Source organism: Colletotrichum siamense, assembly GCF_013390195.1.
Source record: "Colletotrichum siamense strain Cg363 chromosome Unknown KSG_Cg363_contig09, whole genome shotgun sequence".
Classification (NCBI taxonomy): domain Eukaryota; kingdom Fungi; phylum Ascomycota; class Sordariomycetes; order Glomerellales; family Glomerellaceae; genus Colletotrichum; species Colletotrichum siamense.
This window is the reverse complement of record NW_023501022.1, coordinates 3,297,681-3,311,806: the sequence shown is the minus strand read 5'-3', so window position 1 is coordinate 3,311,806 and position 14,126 is coordinate 3,297,681. Positions and strand designations below refer to the sequence as shown.

Below are 14,126 nucleotides of genomic sequence, written 5' to 3'. Positions count from 1 at the left end.
CGGAAACGCGGCCACTTCTTCGCAATTCTCCCCGAACTTCCCGACACGGCCTTACGACCAAATCTCCCCTTACCCCGGCAGCTCCGATATTTTCTAGGCTGCCACCTTTTTGTCACCCTTGTTACACCACATACATCACGCACCACACACGCACACACACATCTCTACACCTGACGAAACAAGCATCGATGAGGCGTTCTGGGAGGGGTCGAGTTGCCCTTTTTGATTCACACTCATACCTGGTCTTCTTTTCTATTAGGGCGGAGTCATACGCCGTGTATACTTCCGCGCAGGCTTTTTCTTTTTCTTCCGACGAAAGGGATAATTGTTCACCAAAGACGAAAGAGGCAAATCAGGCGTTTTACGGGAAACTCGGTCTTTTTTTTTCTCTGGTGGCGAAGCACAAGAACGATGACGACTACTACTACTATTACTGCTTTCTGAGATATCCCCCTTCCCAACTTTCTCTCTTTTCTTCTTCCGCATACCCTTCTCTTCGCAGAGCGTAAAAGAAGAAAAACAAAATACCTCTTTTCATGACGGCGGCAAATGGTAGAATGTACATTTTTGGGTCCCTTCCTCACCCTCACTATTACTTAAAAACTCATGTTCCCCCCCTCTCTTCTCTTCCACTCCTACAACCCCCTTTTTTGTAATTCTATTGGTTTATATCTGTTGCTGTAGTTGAAAGCTCTTAGACTGGGAAAAACCAAAACTTGATGATATCCCAAACCACAAATTTACATGAACATCCTCCTCTTCTCCGTACAACATACCTTCTTCTGAAGATGACTGAAATGTGATTTGTAATGTGATATTGAAGCTAGTAATTGCGCCCTGGACATGCATATGCAATCCTTCCAAGCCGTAAGTCTTTCTAATTTGTATATCGTATCCGTACCTTCTCTTTTAGGGAGATCAGAGGGAGAGATGACGTACCCCCCCGGGACAGGGTGCTTTACGCGTACCGGAGCCGCGCACGTCGTGAGCGTGAACCATGAACATGGGGGGTAGGAGGCTAAAAAGACGCGTCGTCACATGCACCTGTTTTCTAGAAAAGTCCAAGACCCCGGGCTTTACACCAGGCAGCAGGCCAACATCGCAGGTTGGATCTGCGCGGGGATGCGAAGAGGGTCGCTCTCGCGCCCTGTTTCTCCTTAACTCTTTTTCCTGAGAGAGAGACATTTTCTTGTTCTCTCCCCCGGGCGGACGGGCTGCAGAACGGGATGCAAGGGGGATGTCAGCGATCTTCGCCAGGACGGGCTGAGTCATTGGAGGAGAGGACGGGATGAGTAAGAAGCCAAGTCTGCCACATCCGCGGCTCTACATTCTTTTTTCCCCTCCTTCTTTTCTCCTGGGATTGTAGCGAAAAAGAGCAGGGGGCCGTTATTTTTTGGTTTGGATATCGTGGTCTAGCCTGAATGTTGTACATGACGGTGGTCTCAAAACGGGGGAATTTAGTCAAGTCTACAGATGTGACAAAGCGCGATTTGTAGGACAACGTCTAGACCTCAAAAACCTCGCCGAGACCCTCGGAGCCGCCCCGCCGGTTCTCGACGAGGTCCAGCCTCCAACCCTCCCAGTTCGTTAGCGTGCGCTTAATCTCCTTGATGCGCTCAAGTCGCGCCTTCGCATCGTCCTCTTGCGCGCGGCGGAACGCATCCTCGTCAAAGTCCATGTCATCGTCCTCGAGGAACTCATCGTCTCCAGTGCCGGTGAGCGCGTTGATGCCACTCTGGAAGAAGTCGCCGATGCCGCCGTGGGTGGGCTGCTTGCGGTGCGCAGAGGGCGAGGTGCCACGGCTGTTGCTCAGGCTGACGTTCTCGAACCCGGGGCTCTGAGGACCCGGCTGCATCTCACGGCGCTTCTCCTGCCAGTGTCCGTGGCGAAGGTCGTAAACCTCCTTCTCGAGATCCCGTACCTTCTTCTCTAGACGCAGACGCTCCTCGTTCTCGAGCTCGTCGACGCCGTCATCGTCGAGACCGCCGCCGCCCTCGGTCGACTTACGGCTGCGCAGGCGCGTGTTCTCACTCTCAAGGCTCTCGACGCGGGCCTTGAGCTCGCTGACTTCCTTCTCCGCGCGCTCCTTCTCCTTGCGCAGAGTCTGGGTACGCGAGTCCTGTTCCTTGTGAAGGGTCGTCAGAGTCGTCACCTTCTTCTCGAAGCCATCCGCCTTCTTCTCGGCCTCGAGGCGCGCATCGATAGCGTCAGCGAGCTCGTGCTCGAGCGTGCGGAGTTTCGTCTCGGCGGATGTGCGCTCGCTGCCTTCCCGAACAGCCTTCTCGGCGGTGCGGTCGAGGTTCTTGCGCAGGTCTGCCAGCTCGTTCTGGGCTTGAGCGGCGGCCTTTTCGGAGCGGGCAAGCTTATCTTCGAGGGCGGCGATTTGTTCGCGCTCGGAGGAGGTACCGCTTGCTTGGCGGTCGACTTGGGCGCGCAGCTTAGAGATCTCGATTTCCATGGACTCGATCGTCGAGGTCTTGGACGCCAGCTGGGCTTCGAGTTCGGCGGGGGGCGAAGACATGGAAACGGAAGGTGATGAGCCGTGACGGCCGCCGGAGCGGGAGGCCTGTTGCTGTAGTTGAGAGTTTTGGCGTTGAAGAGCCTCGATCTCGGATTTCTTATTGTGATTGTCAGACGACTGGTATAAAGATCTCGGGAGGTTGTAACACAACTTACCAGCTTCTCAACCTGGCTTTCCGCCCCATTGCTCCCCCCCTCGGTCTCGCGCAAGTCCGCCAACTCCTCCTCGGCCTTCTTCCATCTCTTCTCCGAGTCTGTTGATTCCTTTGTAAGACGCTTGTTCTCCTTCTCGAGCTCCTCTATGCGAGCGACTTGCTTCCGGTAGATGTCGGTTGCGGTTTCGCCCTCGGGGCCCTGTGCTCCCGGTGAAAGGGGGCCTGTGGAAATAGAGCCTTGTCTGAAGGAAGCTGACCTGAGCTTCGATTGTTGAGCTAGTGATGGCTGGGAGGCGGTTGGGGATGTAGGCTGCTCGGCGACGGCTTCAGACGCCTCCTTTTCCTCTGCCTTCTCGTCCTCGTTGGCGGTCTCGGCGGGCGTGGTGGGTTCGGCTTCGGCTTCGTCTGCCTTAGAAGCACTGGGCTCTGCCGCGGTCGCTTCTCCCTTCTCCTTCTTTGTGGTGCCGGCCTTCTTGGTCTTCTTCTTCTTCAACTCTTCTACCTGCAAGAGGGTCAGCAAGGTGGGGGTGCAATGGGACGTTGGTCGACGCATACCCTCTTCTTGGCTGCGGCCAGCTTCGCCGCCTTGTCGTCGTCGGCCATGATGACTTTTGAAGTGTGAAGGCTTGTCGGTAGTGTGTGAGGAAAGGTTGCCGGTTCTCGTGCTGCGAGGGAGCTGTCAAAGCACGTCGTCGAATGTCGGATGAGGAATGCGATGGTCGCAAATTGGACGGTTTGGACGGTTTGGCCTGCTGCAGGAGCTTGCTTAGCTGTCCACTCGTGTCAGGAACAAGCCACATTCCATGGCTTGTGGTGCAGTGGTGCCCGGCAGGGGCCTTCCCCAATGACGGAGGCGGACAAAGGCTACAGCTGCCAGACGTCGAGAATGTACGCTAAAGTTACAGGGGACAACCTTCTTGTGTTTGAGGAACACTTCCCGTAACTCGCAAACATCAACAACACGTCGACTTTCCCTGCTTCCGAGAAGTCAACAATATCGATGCAAGCAAGGAATTGCCGGCATTTTGGGCCCTTTCACGCTCAATGGGGCCGAAATAGCGGCACACAACGGCTCATGAATAGCAATGAGAGCCCAGACTGCAGATATCCACATAAACACCAATGTCAACGCGCAATGCTTTCGTTGCCACCAGCGACCTTCACCGTTGACCACCAGTCGATGCAAAATATTGACGAGTCTCCAATATTGGAACCAATGGCCAACCTCAAGAGATAAGACGTGCCAGCGGGCCAAGCGGATCGCAACAAATGCATACGCAGTACTGCAGCGAACTGCCTCCGCTGCGCAGTTCCCGCCCCACGACGTCCTCAATGCATTGGCGCCTTACATCCTCCTGTCACATCTCAAGGCGGTCCATTTCCTCCTTTAGCCGCGACTTGATTGGCAAAGTCCCCGTCGTTTCGGCTGCACTAGAATCCAGCTGGCACTTGCCAGCAGCCTGATATGGACTGCTACGAATAGACGCATCCGCAGAATGGGCCTCTCGAACCAAGGGCGCTCACTGCCTGGCGTGCCTGGGTAGCCTACCAACAAGGGAACGCAACAGTAACAGACAAGGATCTCTCTCGTTCGTCATAAGTCAGAACACCCCGGGACAAGGCGACTTAGCTCATTCAGGATCGTCGGAGCTGCCGCAGCAACACCCTTTTGAACTCTATGCAGCTCAGACGGTCCAGAGACCGTGGTATACTAAGAAGCTGACATACCACCCAAACCAAATGCTCATCTTACTCTCCTTCAACCCCCCAGCGCGCGCTGGAGGAGGGTCCATCACAACACCAGGTCGTTGACGGCAGGAGTTCGTCATGGGCCAGTGCGTATCGAGAACCGGTGGCGGGGGCGACGGCGATGGCAAAAACAACACAAGTCCTGCGAGCTCCAGCAAACCTGAACCCCGCTGTCTGGCGTCTGGCTGTCTGAGGACCTGCGATCCGTCCTCGAGGTCGCGATACTGCACACAACATGCCCAACTGTGCAGGAGGCAGGGATGTTCGAAGCTACGATATCGAAAGGGTCCATACTGTCAAGAACACCTGCGTGAGTTGTTTCCACTCCCACCAGCCCACTTCTCAAGGTTTACATCGCTGACCTCTGGAGGCAGATACGTGTCGTGCGTCTAGGTGTTCAAATGACCAGGCCAAATTGATGGATACATGGTTTACCAATAACTTTTGTCTCGAGCACCAAGGCGAAGAAGTCCTGCGCGCTTATTTCTACGGCGATTCCGTACTGCCCGAACCGGCGTCTGGGGCGCAGGTCGTCGCCCATCAACCACGCGCTCGCAAGCGTCGCTCGCGACAGAGATCGAAGTCTGATCCTGCCCCAATCCCAATCCCAGAGACTCCCGACAGCTCAGAAGAATCCTCAGACGACGAAGTCCCCCCGGCTACTGGCCACCGATCATCAACAGTGCTCCCGACCGTGGGAGAGGAGGGTGACGACAGCGATGGCCCGCAACGAGCCACCACCCCAAAGCCTGCAGAGGAGCAGAGGGACGACACGCCGCCTGCAACCCCTCGCCGCAGCCAAAAGACGGTCCACTTTGCGGACTCACCTCCGCGGCCCTCCTCCCCTGAGAAACGCCCAGCTGTGAGCGCCGACGTCTGGGCAGCAGAGCCCAGGAACCAGTCGCCTCCTCAACTTCGATCCTCAAGACGCCGCCGTCGTGTCGATAACAGGCACGCACCGCCTAGGGCTTCAAGCAACTCGGTGATCGCATCGTCTCATGGCCGCGAGAAGCGCTACCACCCCAGTACCCCCAAAACAGCCGACGTGAAGCGATCCCCGAGAACAAGGTCCAATCGCTGAGCAAAACGAAACCCAGGCCCCCCATTAGCGCAAGGGAGCTACAACCCCCAGCCCAGCCAGCCGTTGCGTCACGGCATAACATAACCCAGCTGTCTCAACCAAAACTCACTATCATACGATGACCGAATCCCTATCAATTTTCTGCACCTTCAGTGGGGGCTGCGGCCCAAAGACGTAAGATAATGCCCGCGTCAAAGATACAGTGGTAATTATCTCTCAACGGGCGGTAGAATCGGTTCCACCTTTTGGCGTCGGGCACGGCATTTGGCGGGGTAATGGCGGGGTACGGCGCGAACAGGGCGCTACAAACCACCTCACGGCCGAACTGTACCATCCTCAATCCTCAATCCCGCGCAAAACCGCACATTCTCGCCAGCTTCACCCATCATCTCTCCCGCCTTAACCTGCGATATCCTACTGGAGTTCCATTCTCTCACGCGTACCTACTACTACGATAGTCTGCGGTCTTCGATTTCACACGTCCTCCGTTTAGCGACCGACACAATGGCCTCTCTACCTGCTCAACATCCGTCTCTAGCGCTACACCTAACAGACCGCGCCCTCAACCCGATCCTCACCTCGGCGCACTCCCAATCCCAGCTCGAGGCCCTCACATCGCTGACAACGACCTCCCTCACCGCGCACGCCGCCGCGAACCGCTTCTCCCTTGGCCCCGCCCAGCGCATCATCGTCGAGCACGGCCCCGGCAGCCCCGTCGTCCTCTCCTCCTTCCTCAACGGCGCCGACGCCCTCCCCAACGGCGGCGAGACCTCCGCTGCTGCCTCAGCCGCTGCCGCCGCCGCCGCGGCCAGCAACAACACCCCTACCGCGTCGAGACCCGTCACCTCGGGGCCTTCTTCCGCGACGGCCGCGACGCCGGGCGGCGCTGCCCAGGGTGCTGCTGATACCAAGACGAACGACGCGGAGAACGCCGCCCCGATGCTCGTCGGCGTCGTGGTTGCTGCGACAGGCGAGGAGGCTATGGAGGCCCGTCGTGCCGCGGGACGGTTGGAGAGGGTGGGACGTGAGTTCCAGAGGGAATGGGCCGCTGAAGAAGGGACTGCTGCTGCGGAGGAGAGTCAGTGAAAGCCCATGCAGGCCTTGCGAGATTTCTAAATCTGTGGTGGAGAGGAGCGAAAGAAAACGGCTCCCAAAGTTGACAGCGCAATCTGGCGCGCACGATGGCCGGGCGGGCAGGATGATGGATGGCATTTGGTTTTGACGAGTATATGAGGGAAACGAGACCATGCGTCACATGAAGGGTCCCGCACGGAACGAACCATCAGGGTCACAGGATAGGCGTTCGGGCACGGGCAAGCAGTCATTTTTGCGCGTTAATCATAATCTTTGATTTTGACGGTCTCTATATACCGAGCTTCATTTTACCCGTAACGTCCATCGCCGCGTTAAAAAAAAATTTGAACCATCTCGCCAATTAACCAATTTCTACCCATTTATATAACCGCTTTAAATGATCTGCTGGAAAGCACGGTTGATAGGAGAGCGGACGTTGGGAACGCTCTTCCAGAAGTCGACGGTGGCAACCGCACGCTTGGAGATGCCCTCGGGGGTGAACTCGAACTTCTGCAGAGATTGTTAGCAAATATTGCAAGAAATGGCCATGATGAGTTGAACTTGCCTTGTAGACGTCCTTGTAAGGTCCGGAAGCACCGAAGCGGTTGATACCGAACTGCTCGTGGGAGAAGCGCTCCCAGCCGAGAGTGCTCATGACCTCAACGGACATGATGGGGTGGCCGTCGGGAAGGACGGAGAGCTTGTACTCCTTGGACTGGGCCTCGAAGACCTCAGTGCAGGGCATGGAGACGACACGGGCAGTGAGGTTGTGCTTCTCCTTAAGGTACTTAACGGCATCAACGCAGATGCAGACCTCGGAACCGGTGGAGACGAGGGTGACGTCGGCGTTCTCGGCCTCGTGCAGGACGTAACCACCCTTGATGGCCTTCTCGATGACGGAGCCCTCAAGCTGGGGCAGGTTCTGGCGAGAGAGGGCGATGATGGAGGGAGTGTGCTTGGAGGTCAGGGCAACGTAGTAGGCGGCAGAGGTCTCGTTACCGTCGGCAGGACGCCAGACCATGTTGTTGGGGAGGGCACGGAAGTGGGCGAGGGTCTCGATAGGCTGGTGAGTAGGGCCGTCCTCACCAAGACCGATGGAGTCGTGGGTGGCAACCCAGATGGCGCGGACCTGGGAGAGGGCGGTAAGACGGACGGCACCGGCGGCGTAGGAGACGAAGTTGAGGAAGGTACCGCCGTAGGGGAGGATGGTGCCGTAGGCAGCGAGACCGTTCATGATGGCACCCATGGCGTGCTCACGGACACCGTAGCGGATGTAGCGACCAGAGTAGTCACCAAGGCCGGTGGAGGGGGCCTGGAAGTCGACGGCGGCCTTCCAGCGGGTCAGGTTGGAGCCAGTCAAGTCGGCAGAACCACCGACAAGCTCGGGAATGACGCTCTCGATCTTGGCCAGGACAGTCTCGGAAAGCTTGCGGGAAGCGATGGCAGGGTCGGCGGGGGTGTAGACGGGCAGAGCCTTCTCCCAGCCCTCGGGGAGCTCGCCGGTGAGACGGCGGTGGAGGTCCTTGGCCTCGTTGGGGTACTTCTCGGCGTACGAGTTGAGGAGCTTGTTCCACTCCTGCTCAGCAGCGGCACCCTCGGCGGCGTGCGCGTTGTACTGGTCGTAGACCTCCTGGGGAACGACGAAAGACTGCTCGGGGTTGAAGCCGAACTTCTCCTTGAGCTGCTTGATGTCGTCAGCCTTGAGGGGAGAGCCGTGGACACCGTGGGTGCCCTGCTGGAGGGAGCCGAAACCAATGATGGTCTTGAGCTGGATGAGGGTGGGCTTGTCCTTGGACTTCTGGGCCTGAGCAATGGCCTTCTCGATGCTGTCGAGGTCGCTGTTGCCGTCCTCGACGGTGAGGACCTCCCAGCCGAAGGCCTCGTAGCGCTTGACAACGTCCTCAGTGAAGGCGACGTTGGTGTCACCGTCAATGGAGATGTGGTTGTCGTCCCAGATGGCAATCAGGTTGCCGAGCTGGAGGTGACCAGCCAGGGAGGAGGCCTCACCGGAGACACCCTCCATCAAGCAACCATCACCGAGGAAGCAGTATGTGTAGTTGTCGGAAACGGTGAAGTTGTCCTTGTTGTAGACGGCGGCGGTGTGAGCCTGGGCGATGGCCAGACCAACAGCGTTGCAGATACCCTGACCGAGAGGGCCAGTGGTGACCTCAACACCGGGGGTGTCGTGAGCCTCGGGGTGACCGGGGGTGATGCTGTCGACCGTCTTCGGAGGGGTAAGCAATTGCTTGGGCATTGAACGTCACTAGACACTTACGCGGAACTTCTTCAGGTCGTCGATGGAGACGCCGTAGCCGAAGAGGTGGAGGAGGGCATACTGGAGCATGCAGCCGTGTCCGTTGCTGAGGGATTGGTCAGCCCATGGGTCCAGCGGAGATGTGAGCTCGGAGATCGAGTGAGGGACTTACGAGAGGACAAAACGATCACGGTTCGCCCACTTGGGGTTCTTGGGGTTAAACTTCATGAACTTGTTGAACAGAACGTGGGCGACCGGCGCCATACCCCTGGAGACGGCTTGTCAGTTTTCTGTTCGGGGTTCTCATCAAAAGCGCGCATCGTGGGGGAGTACATACATGGGCGCACCGGGGTGGCCGGAGTTGCTGTTGAAGGTGGCATCGACCTGGAGTGAACATTGTCAGCCGTAGCTCCGGTGAAGCTGCTTCTCGCGATGGCGATTGCGTGGTTGCGAGCAGTCCTCATCATGCCACCGCCAATGGGCTGGCAATGGCGGGGTCGAGAGACAAATCTCAACAACAACAGTGGCGGGGTAAAATCTGGCGGGGAGGATGAAACTCACGGCCAACAGGCGGATCGTGTTGATCGCCTTCCAGTCTTGCTCGGTGTAACCCATGGTGTCTGATTTCTGCGTTCTTCCAAGAGAGAAACTCGGTCAAGGAGGAAGAGGAGATGGATGGGAAAAGGTAGAAAAAAGTTGGGAGGCAGCGGTAGAAATACAAACGGGACGTCTGAGAGAGGAGACGGAGAAGGGGCGGTGGTATGTGTCTACTGCATGCACCTCAGTCTTTGGCCGCAAGGCAATTATTGAGCACCTGGTGGGGACCTTGACGTGGGAGTGGACAGTGGAACATGGAGGGGTGAGGTACATTGACTGCACCTGTGCTTGATGGAGGGGGATGGAGGGGCAACACCTCAGACGGGCAGACAGAGACAGAGACAGAAACAGACCACCCACTGCCGCTGCCTCCCTCACACCAGACGTGGGCTGGACGTGCAGGCCACCATGGAATGTGTTCCGAAGCATTCTCTCCATGTTTTGGTGTGTTGACTTCTTCCATCTCAGGCAAGGCAGTGCGCCATACAGCATCTTCCATTACCTACTTTTCCCCGGGAGGCACCTCACGTAAGTGCCCTACTTGGCAAGCCATCGTCAAAGGTAAGCTCGAGCCACAGCATCGGAAAGAGCTTCGTTCGCAGTGGAAGGAGACCTGGGACAGCAGCCAGAGGTACATCTCGTTAACAGCTAACGTCATACCACGACGGGGTACCTCGAGCTCTGTCGACTGTCACCAGCTAGCTTCCTAGCCTGTAGGTAGGTAGGTACCTTGAGGTAAGGTAGGTAGGTGCGTTGCACGGCGGCGGGATGCCCGGCGGCATACCGCCCCCCGGTGCCGCTTTCCCCCATCCCATGGAACTCGCCCTCGACGTCCATTGATGCACCTTACTCTTTCCGCTCCCAATCTCCCGGCTCAATCCAATATTCCCAGGGCAGAAACTGGCATCACCACCAGGGGGAAAAAGTCACGCATATCCCGTTCTTCCAGAAGCACCCCCATCGTGATACAATCTTCACATGAAGTGGGGGTACACTTGGCCTGTCGTGTTTTTTTAACGCTGTTCCCCAATTTTCCGGTCTTGTCCTTGGCCGGCAGGACGGCGGTGCAGGCTTCAGCTCGTCTCAACCATCTTGAACGCTGTGGACTGACCTTGCCTGGATGCGTCTGTATGAAATGCTGGCAGTTCTTGCCCCTCTCCCAGGTCTCCCGTGGCTGGCCCAGCCCACCGCCATTGGTGGCTTTCGCCCAAGTCACCATCCAAAAGTGGTGTACTTCACCCGCCGACGACAGCGAATTTCGAATTCCAATTCACCCGGCAACCCCTGCGAGGCAAAAATGCCCGGCCCAAATTCAACCTCCCGTCTGCGCTCTCGGTGCTTGTACCGACTGACCCTACCGACGTCGGTCTGACACCTGGAAAGGCAATCCCCCTCGACGAATCATACCGCCATCGCCCGTTGTAGGGCATCTTTCTCAGTCAGCAACCACTAGACGTATCACATTTTTTACAGTGACGTCTTTTTCGACATTCGCAAGAGTCAGTTCATGTCGATGAGCTTCACTCGATGCCACTGTTGACTCGTGCGAACGACCAACGGCTCCGATGGATCGTCATCCAGAAAAACTGTCGTCATAATGCCCACAACGCGTCGCCTGGGTCCCCCTTCGGTATCTCTCCTCTGGCAACTTCGGCTTCGCCTTGACTAATCCATGGAGCACTGGAGACGTTCGAACGTGCCTGGATCGTCGATATCAATTCTGTTTGGGTATCTCCGGCCCACACCGGAGTGAGCTGGAGCAAGCACGCTGGAGTCTGCAAGGCCGATGCCCCTCCGCCTCCCGCCAGTAGGCTCTGTCTATTTATTCACTCACGATGCTGCCGCGTCGGCCATAGGCCCAGAGACCACCGGACTTTAAGCCTCGTCTGAGGTACACCGTCGCTCAGGGAGAGCCAAGCGCCGAAAATACCCTTCTGCGAGACCTTTGCCAGGACCTCCCAGCGCTTCCCGGGCCCCTTACTGCGACTGCCTCTCGCTCGCGCTGTTTCAAGCCGGCGACGCGGATAAGCTCTGGCCCCTCCCCATCACCACGCCCGCCTGGCATCCCCTGGTCGAATCTCGTGCTGAGATCCAGTCATGTTAGTGGACCCTGACTGCATAATGACACCTTCGTGTCCCTATGGTTGAGTCCTGGCCCCTCTGATTTTTTCCCTCGTCTGAGGTCGCAGCCTTTCCTACTGAGGGATTGCCCCTCCAACGACCCCTCCATACAGGCCGCGCCTCGCGTCCCAAGATGCGCGACATCCGTGGCATGGCCAAGAATGAGGACAGGATTCCGAGTCTCGACAGAAACTCTGTTCCTGAGTGATGGCAAACGGTGGCCAAATGCTGAAGAATCCTCTTCTTCGCTGGACATCCGCGCCAAACATACAAGTGCATGCAGGCAACAGCCGCCGGTGCATCAACTGCAGAGATAGGAGGAGAGAGGGAAAAAAAGAATCCAAACCCTGGCGTGTATCAGGACGCGGAACTCGGGGACGGCAGAATGCACGCCGTGACCGTTAAAAATGCGCGATGCCACGAGGCCATTTTCAACCGTTTTCTGCCTGGCTGCTCACCTGCCCCAAGACTTTTTTTTTTCTCTTGACTGAGAAAGGCTGGCTGTCCTCCAATTCTCAACAGCTGTGCTCCGGCGCCGGTGAGCACGGGCCACCCGGCTGGGATACAGCCAGTTTCGTATTTATCCGCACAAATCAAGGCGGCCCCAGGCCCAAGCTCCCGCTTCCCTGCGGATGACATCAAGCCTCTCCACCCGCATATCCGCCACTCCAGCCGACAATGTATCCGTCGCCGGGTTGAGATTCAGCGGAGGAAGCTGCGAAAAGTTCTTCAGTTCGGGATAGAATATCGAGAGCCGCGTTTGCATCATCTCAGGGGCCTTTAGTTATCGAACTCGGCCTCACTTTTCGAGATTCGGCCCTACTCCTCAACTGCCGGCGTCTGCGTACGGAAGCATTCCGAGGCATGAGTTGACGTCGTCAAAGATCGACTGCATGCTCTGCACGAATCATATCAGCGCTGATACTAATGCCAGGTCCATTTGTCAAGTCGCCTCATGATTGTCGATTTTTCGTAGTATGTCGGTGCATCACGAGGCTTCACTCGGTCTCAGTTGGTGAGAGTGAGCTCTCATGTGTATTCTCACCTCACACTAGTTAGTGTCTGTCACTCAACCACAGGTGAAAGCGGGCGGTGTGGATCCTGCCCGATTGAGTTTTCGCCTTACCCAGACCACAACCACCATCAGCCTCCAAACTTCAAGATAGCTTCCACCATAGCCAGAATTCAATCTCACATATCAGCACCACGGAGTTTATTTCAGCCTCGCCCGTGAACTACGCCTCTCACAACCTCAAGCCTCGAGTTCGTCTCGTCTCACAACACAACCACCCATTACCCCGCCACAAACCCCTCCACCCCTCCCAATCTCAACATCACAAGCATATCAAAATGCCGAGAGAAAAGAACATGTCCAGGGACAACATGTCCATGCCCAAAAAGCAGGCCAAAAAGCCCTCCAAACCACAAAAGCAAAAACCAAAGCAGCCACCCAAACAGCAGCCCACACAATCCTCATCCTCATCCTCTACTGCCGCCGCCGCCGTCCCCTCGCTGCCCGTCCCTCTCCAGCAACGCCTCCTCGACACCTTCAACGCAGCCTTCTCCCCCGTCCTCGCCTCCCCATCCTTCCCCGCCCTTCTCCAGGAGGTCAAGGCCGCGCTCTACGCCCGCGACTTCGACGCCGCCTTCGCCAACGCCGCCCCGGACTCCCTCGACGCCTACGCCGCCCGCTGGAGCCCCACGCGCGCGCTGGGCTACGCCGGCGTGCTGCTCGCCGTTGGGGAGTACTTGGAAGAAGCGCATCTCGCCCGGGACGGCGCCGGCTCCGATGATGGGGCCGCCGCCGAGCCGGAGGCCGAGGAGGAACCCGCCGACGGCAAGCCGGAAACCCAAACCCAGGCCCAAAAGACGATCAAGATGCTCTCCATCGGCGGCGGCGCAGCCGAGATAGCTGCCTTCGGCGCCTACCTCTCCACGCACGCCCCGTCTCTCGCGGGACACATCCACCTCCTCGACTCGGCCCCGTGGGGCCCCGTGGTGAGCAAGCTCCAAGACGCGCTCGCCACGCCGCCGCCGCTCTCGAAGTACGCCAACGCGGCCGCGAGAGCCTCCAACGCAGCGCTGCTCCCCGCGTCGCACCTCACAGCGACCTTCACGCAGCGCGACGTGCTGTCCATGTCACGCGACGAACTGGGCTCCGCGCTCGGCAACGACGTATTATTGGTCACATTACTATTCACCCTCAACGAGCTCTACACCTCGGCGGGCATCGGCAAGACGACGGCCTTCCTGCTGAACTTGAGCGCCACGATCCCCTCGGGGAGTCTGCTGCTGGTCGTCGACAGCCCCGGGAGCTACTCGGAAGCCGCCGTGGGGAAGGAGTCCAAGAAGTACCCCATGCAGTGGCTGCTGGACCACACCCTCCGCAAGGACGAGAAGCCCGTGGAGGGGTGTCTGTGGGAGAAGGTCGAGTCGCACGACTCCGTGTGGTTCCGGCTGGCCGAGGGTCTGCGCTACCCCATCTCTCTGGAAAACATGCGCTATCAAATGCACCTCTACCGCGCCACAAGACCCTGAACGCCGGCGAAACAAAAGGGATAAACATGAAAGGTCG

General features: G+C 57.7%; 6 protein-coding genes across 6 annotated transcripts; 4 read left to right on the top strand and 2 right to left on the bottom strand.

Moving 5' to 3' along the window:
- Window positions 1–1,504: 1,504 nt before the first annotated feature.
- On the bottom strand, window positions 1,505–3,278 carry CGCS363_v013583 (uncharacterized protein; the record flags this gene model as incomplete). The annotated part of the gene is made up of 3 exons (XM_036645432.1): window positions 1,505–2,617; window positions 2,677–3,177; window positions 3,231–3,278. 3 exons carry the CDS (start codon window positions 3,276–3,278, stop codon window positions 1,505–1,507), a joined length of 1,662 nt encoding a protein of 553 aa, XP_036489589.1.
- Window positions 3,279–4,659: 1,381 nt separating this feature from the next.
- CGCS363_v013582 (uncharacterized protein) lies at window positions 4,660–5,505 on the top strand (the record flags this gene model as incomplete). The annotated part of the gene is made up of 2 exons (XM_036645431.1): window positions 4,660–4,734; window positions 4,795–5,505. The coding sequence occupies 2 exons, from the start codon at window positions 4,660–4,662 to the stop codon at window positions 5,503–5,505; spliced, it is 786 nt and encodes a 261-aa protein (XP_036489819.1).
- Window positions 5,506–6,009: 504 nt separating this feature from the next.
- CGCS363_v013581 (uncharacterized protein) lies at window positions 6,010–6,591 on the top strand (the record flags this gene model as incomplete). Its single annotated transcript, XM_036645430.1, has 1 exon — window positions 6,010–6,591. The coding sequence occupies one exon, from the start codon at window positions 6,010–6,012 to the stop codon at window positions 6,589–6,591; it is 582 nt and encodes a 193-aa protein (XP_036489590.1).
- Window positions 6,592–6,972: 381 nt separating this feature from the next.
- On the bottom strand, window positions 6,973–9,448 carry TKL1 (Transketolase; the record flags this gene model as incomplete). Its single annotated transcript, XM_036645429.1, has 6 exons — window positions 6,973–7,089; window positions 7,154–8,803; window positions 8,855–8,939; window positions 9,006–9,101; window positions 9,171–9,217; window positions 9,395–9,448. The coding sequence occupies 6 exons, from the start codon at window positions 9,446–9,448 to the stop codon at window positions 6,973–6,975; spliced, it is 2,049 nt and encodes a 682-aa protein (XP_036489591.1).
- Window positions 9,449–11,027: 1,579 nt separating this feature from the next.
- On the top strand, window positions 11,028–11,868 carry CGCS363_v013579 (uncharacterized protein; the record flags this gene model as incomplete). The annotated part of the gene is made up of 4 exons (XM_036645428.1): window positions 11,028–11,060; window positions 11,117–11,179; window positions 11,287–11,529; window positions 11,620–11,868. 4 exons carry the CDS (start codon window positions 11,028–11,030, stop codon window positions 11,866–11,868), a joined length of 588 nt encoding a protein of 195 aa, XP_036489181.1.
- A 1,033-nt stretch (window positions 11,869–12,901) lies between these two features.
- BMT6 (25S rRNA (uridine(2843)-N(3))-methyltransferase) lies at window positions 12,902–14,089 on the top strand (the record flags this gene model as incomplete). Its single annotated transcript, XM_036645427.1, has 1 exon — window positions 12,902–14,089. The coding sequence occupies one exon, from the start codon at window positions 12,902–12,904 to the stop codon at window positions 14,087–14,089; it is 1,188 nt and encodes a 395-aa protein (XP_036489180.1).
- Between the last annotated feature and the right edge of the window lie 37 nt (window positions 14,090–14,126).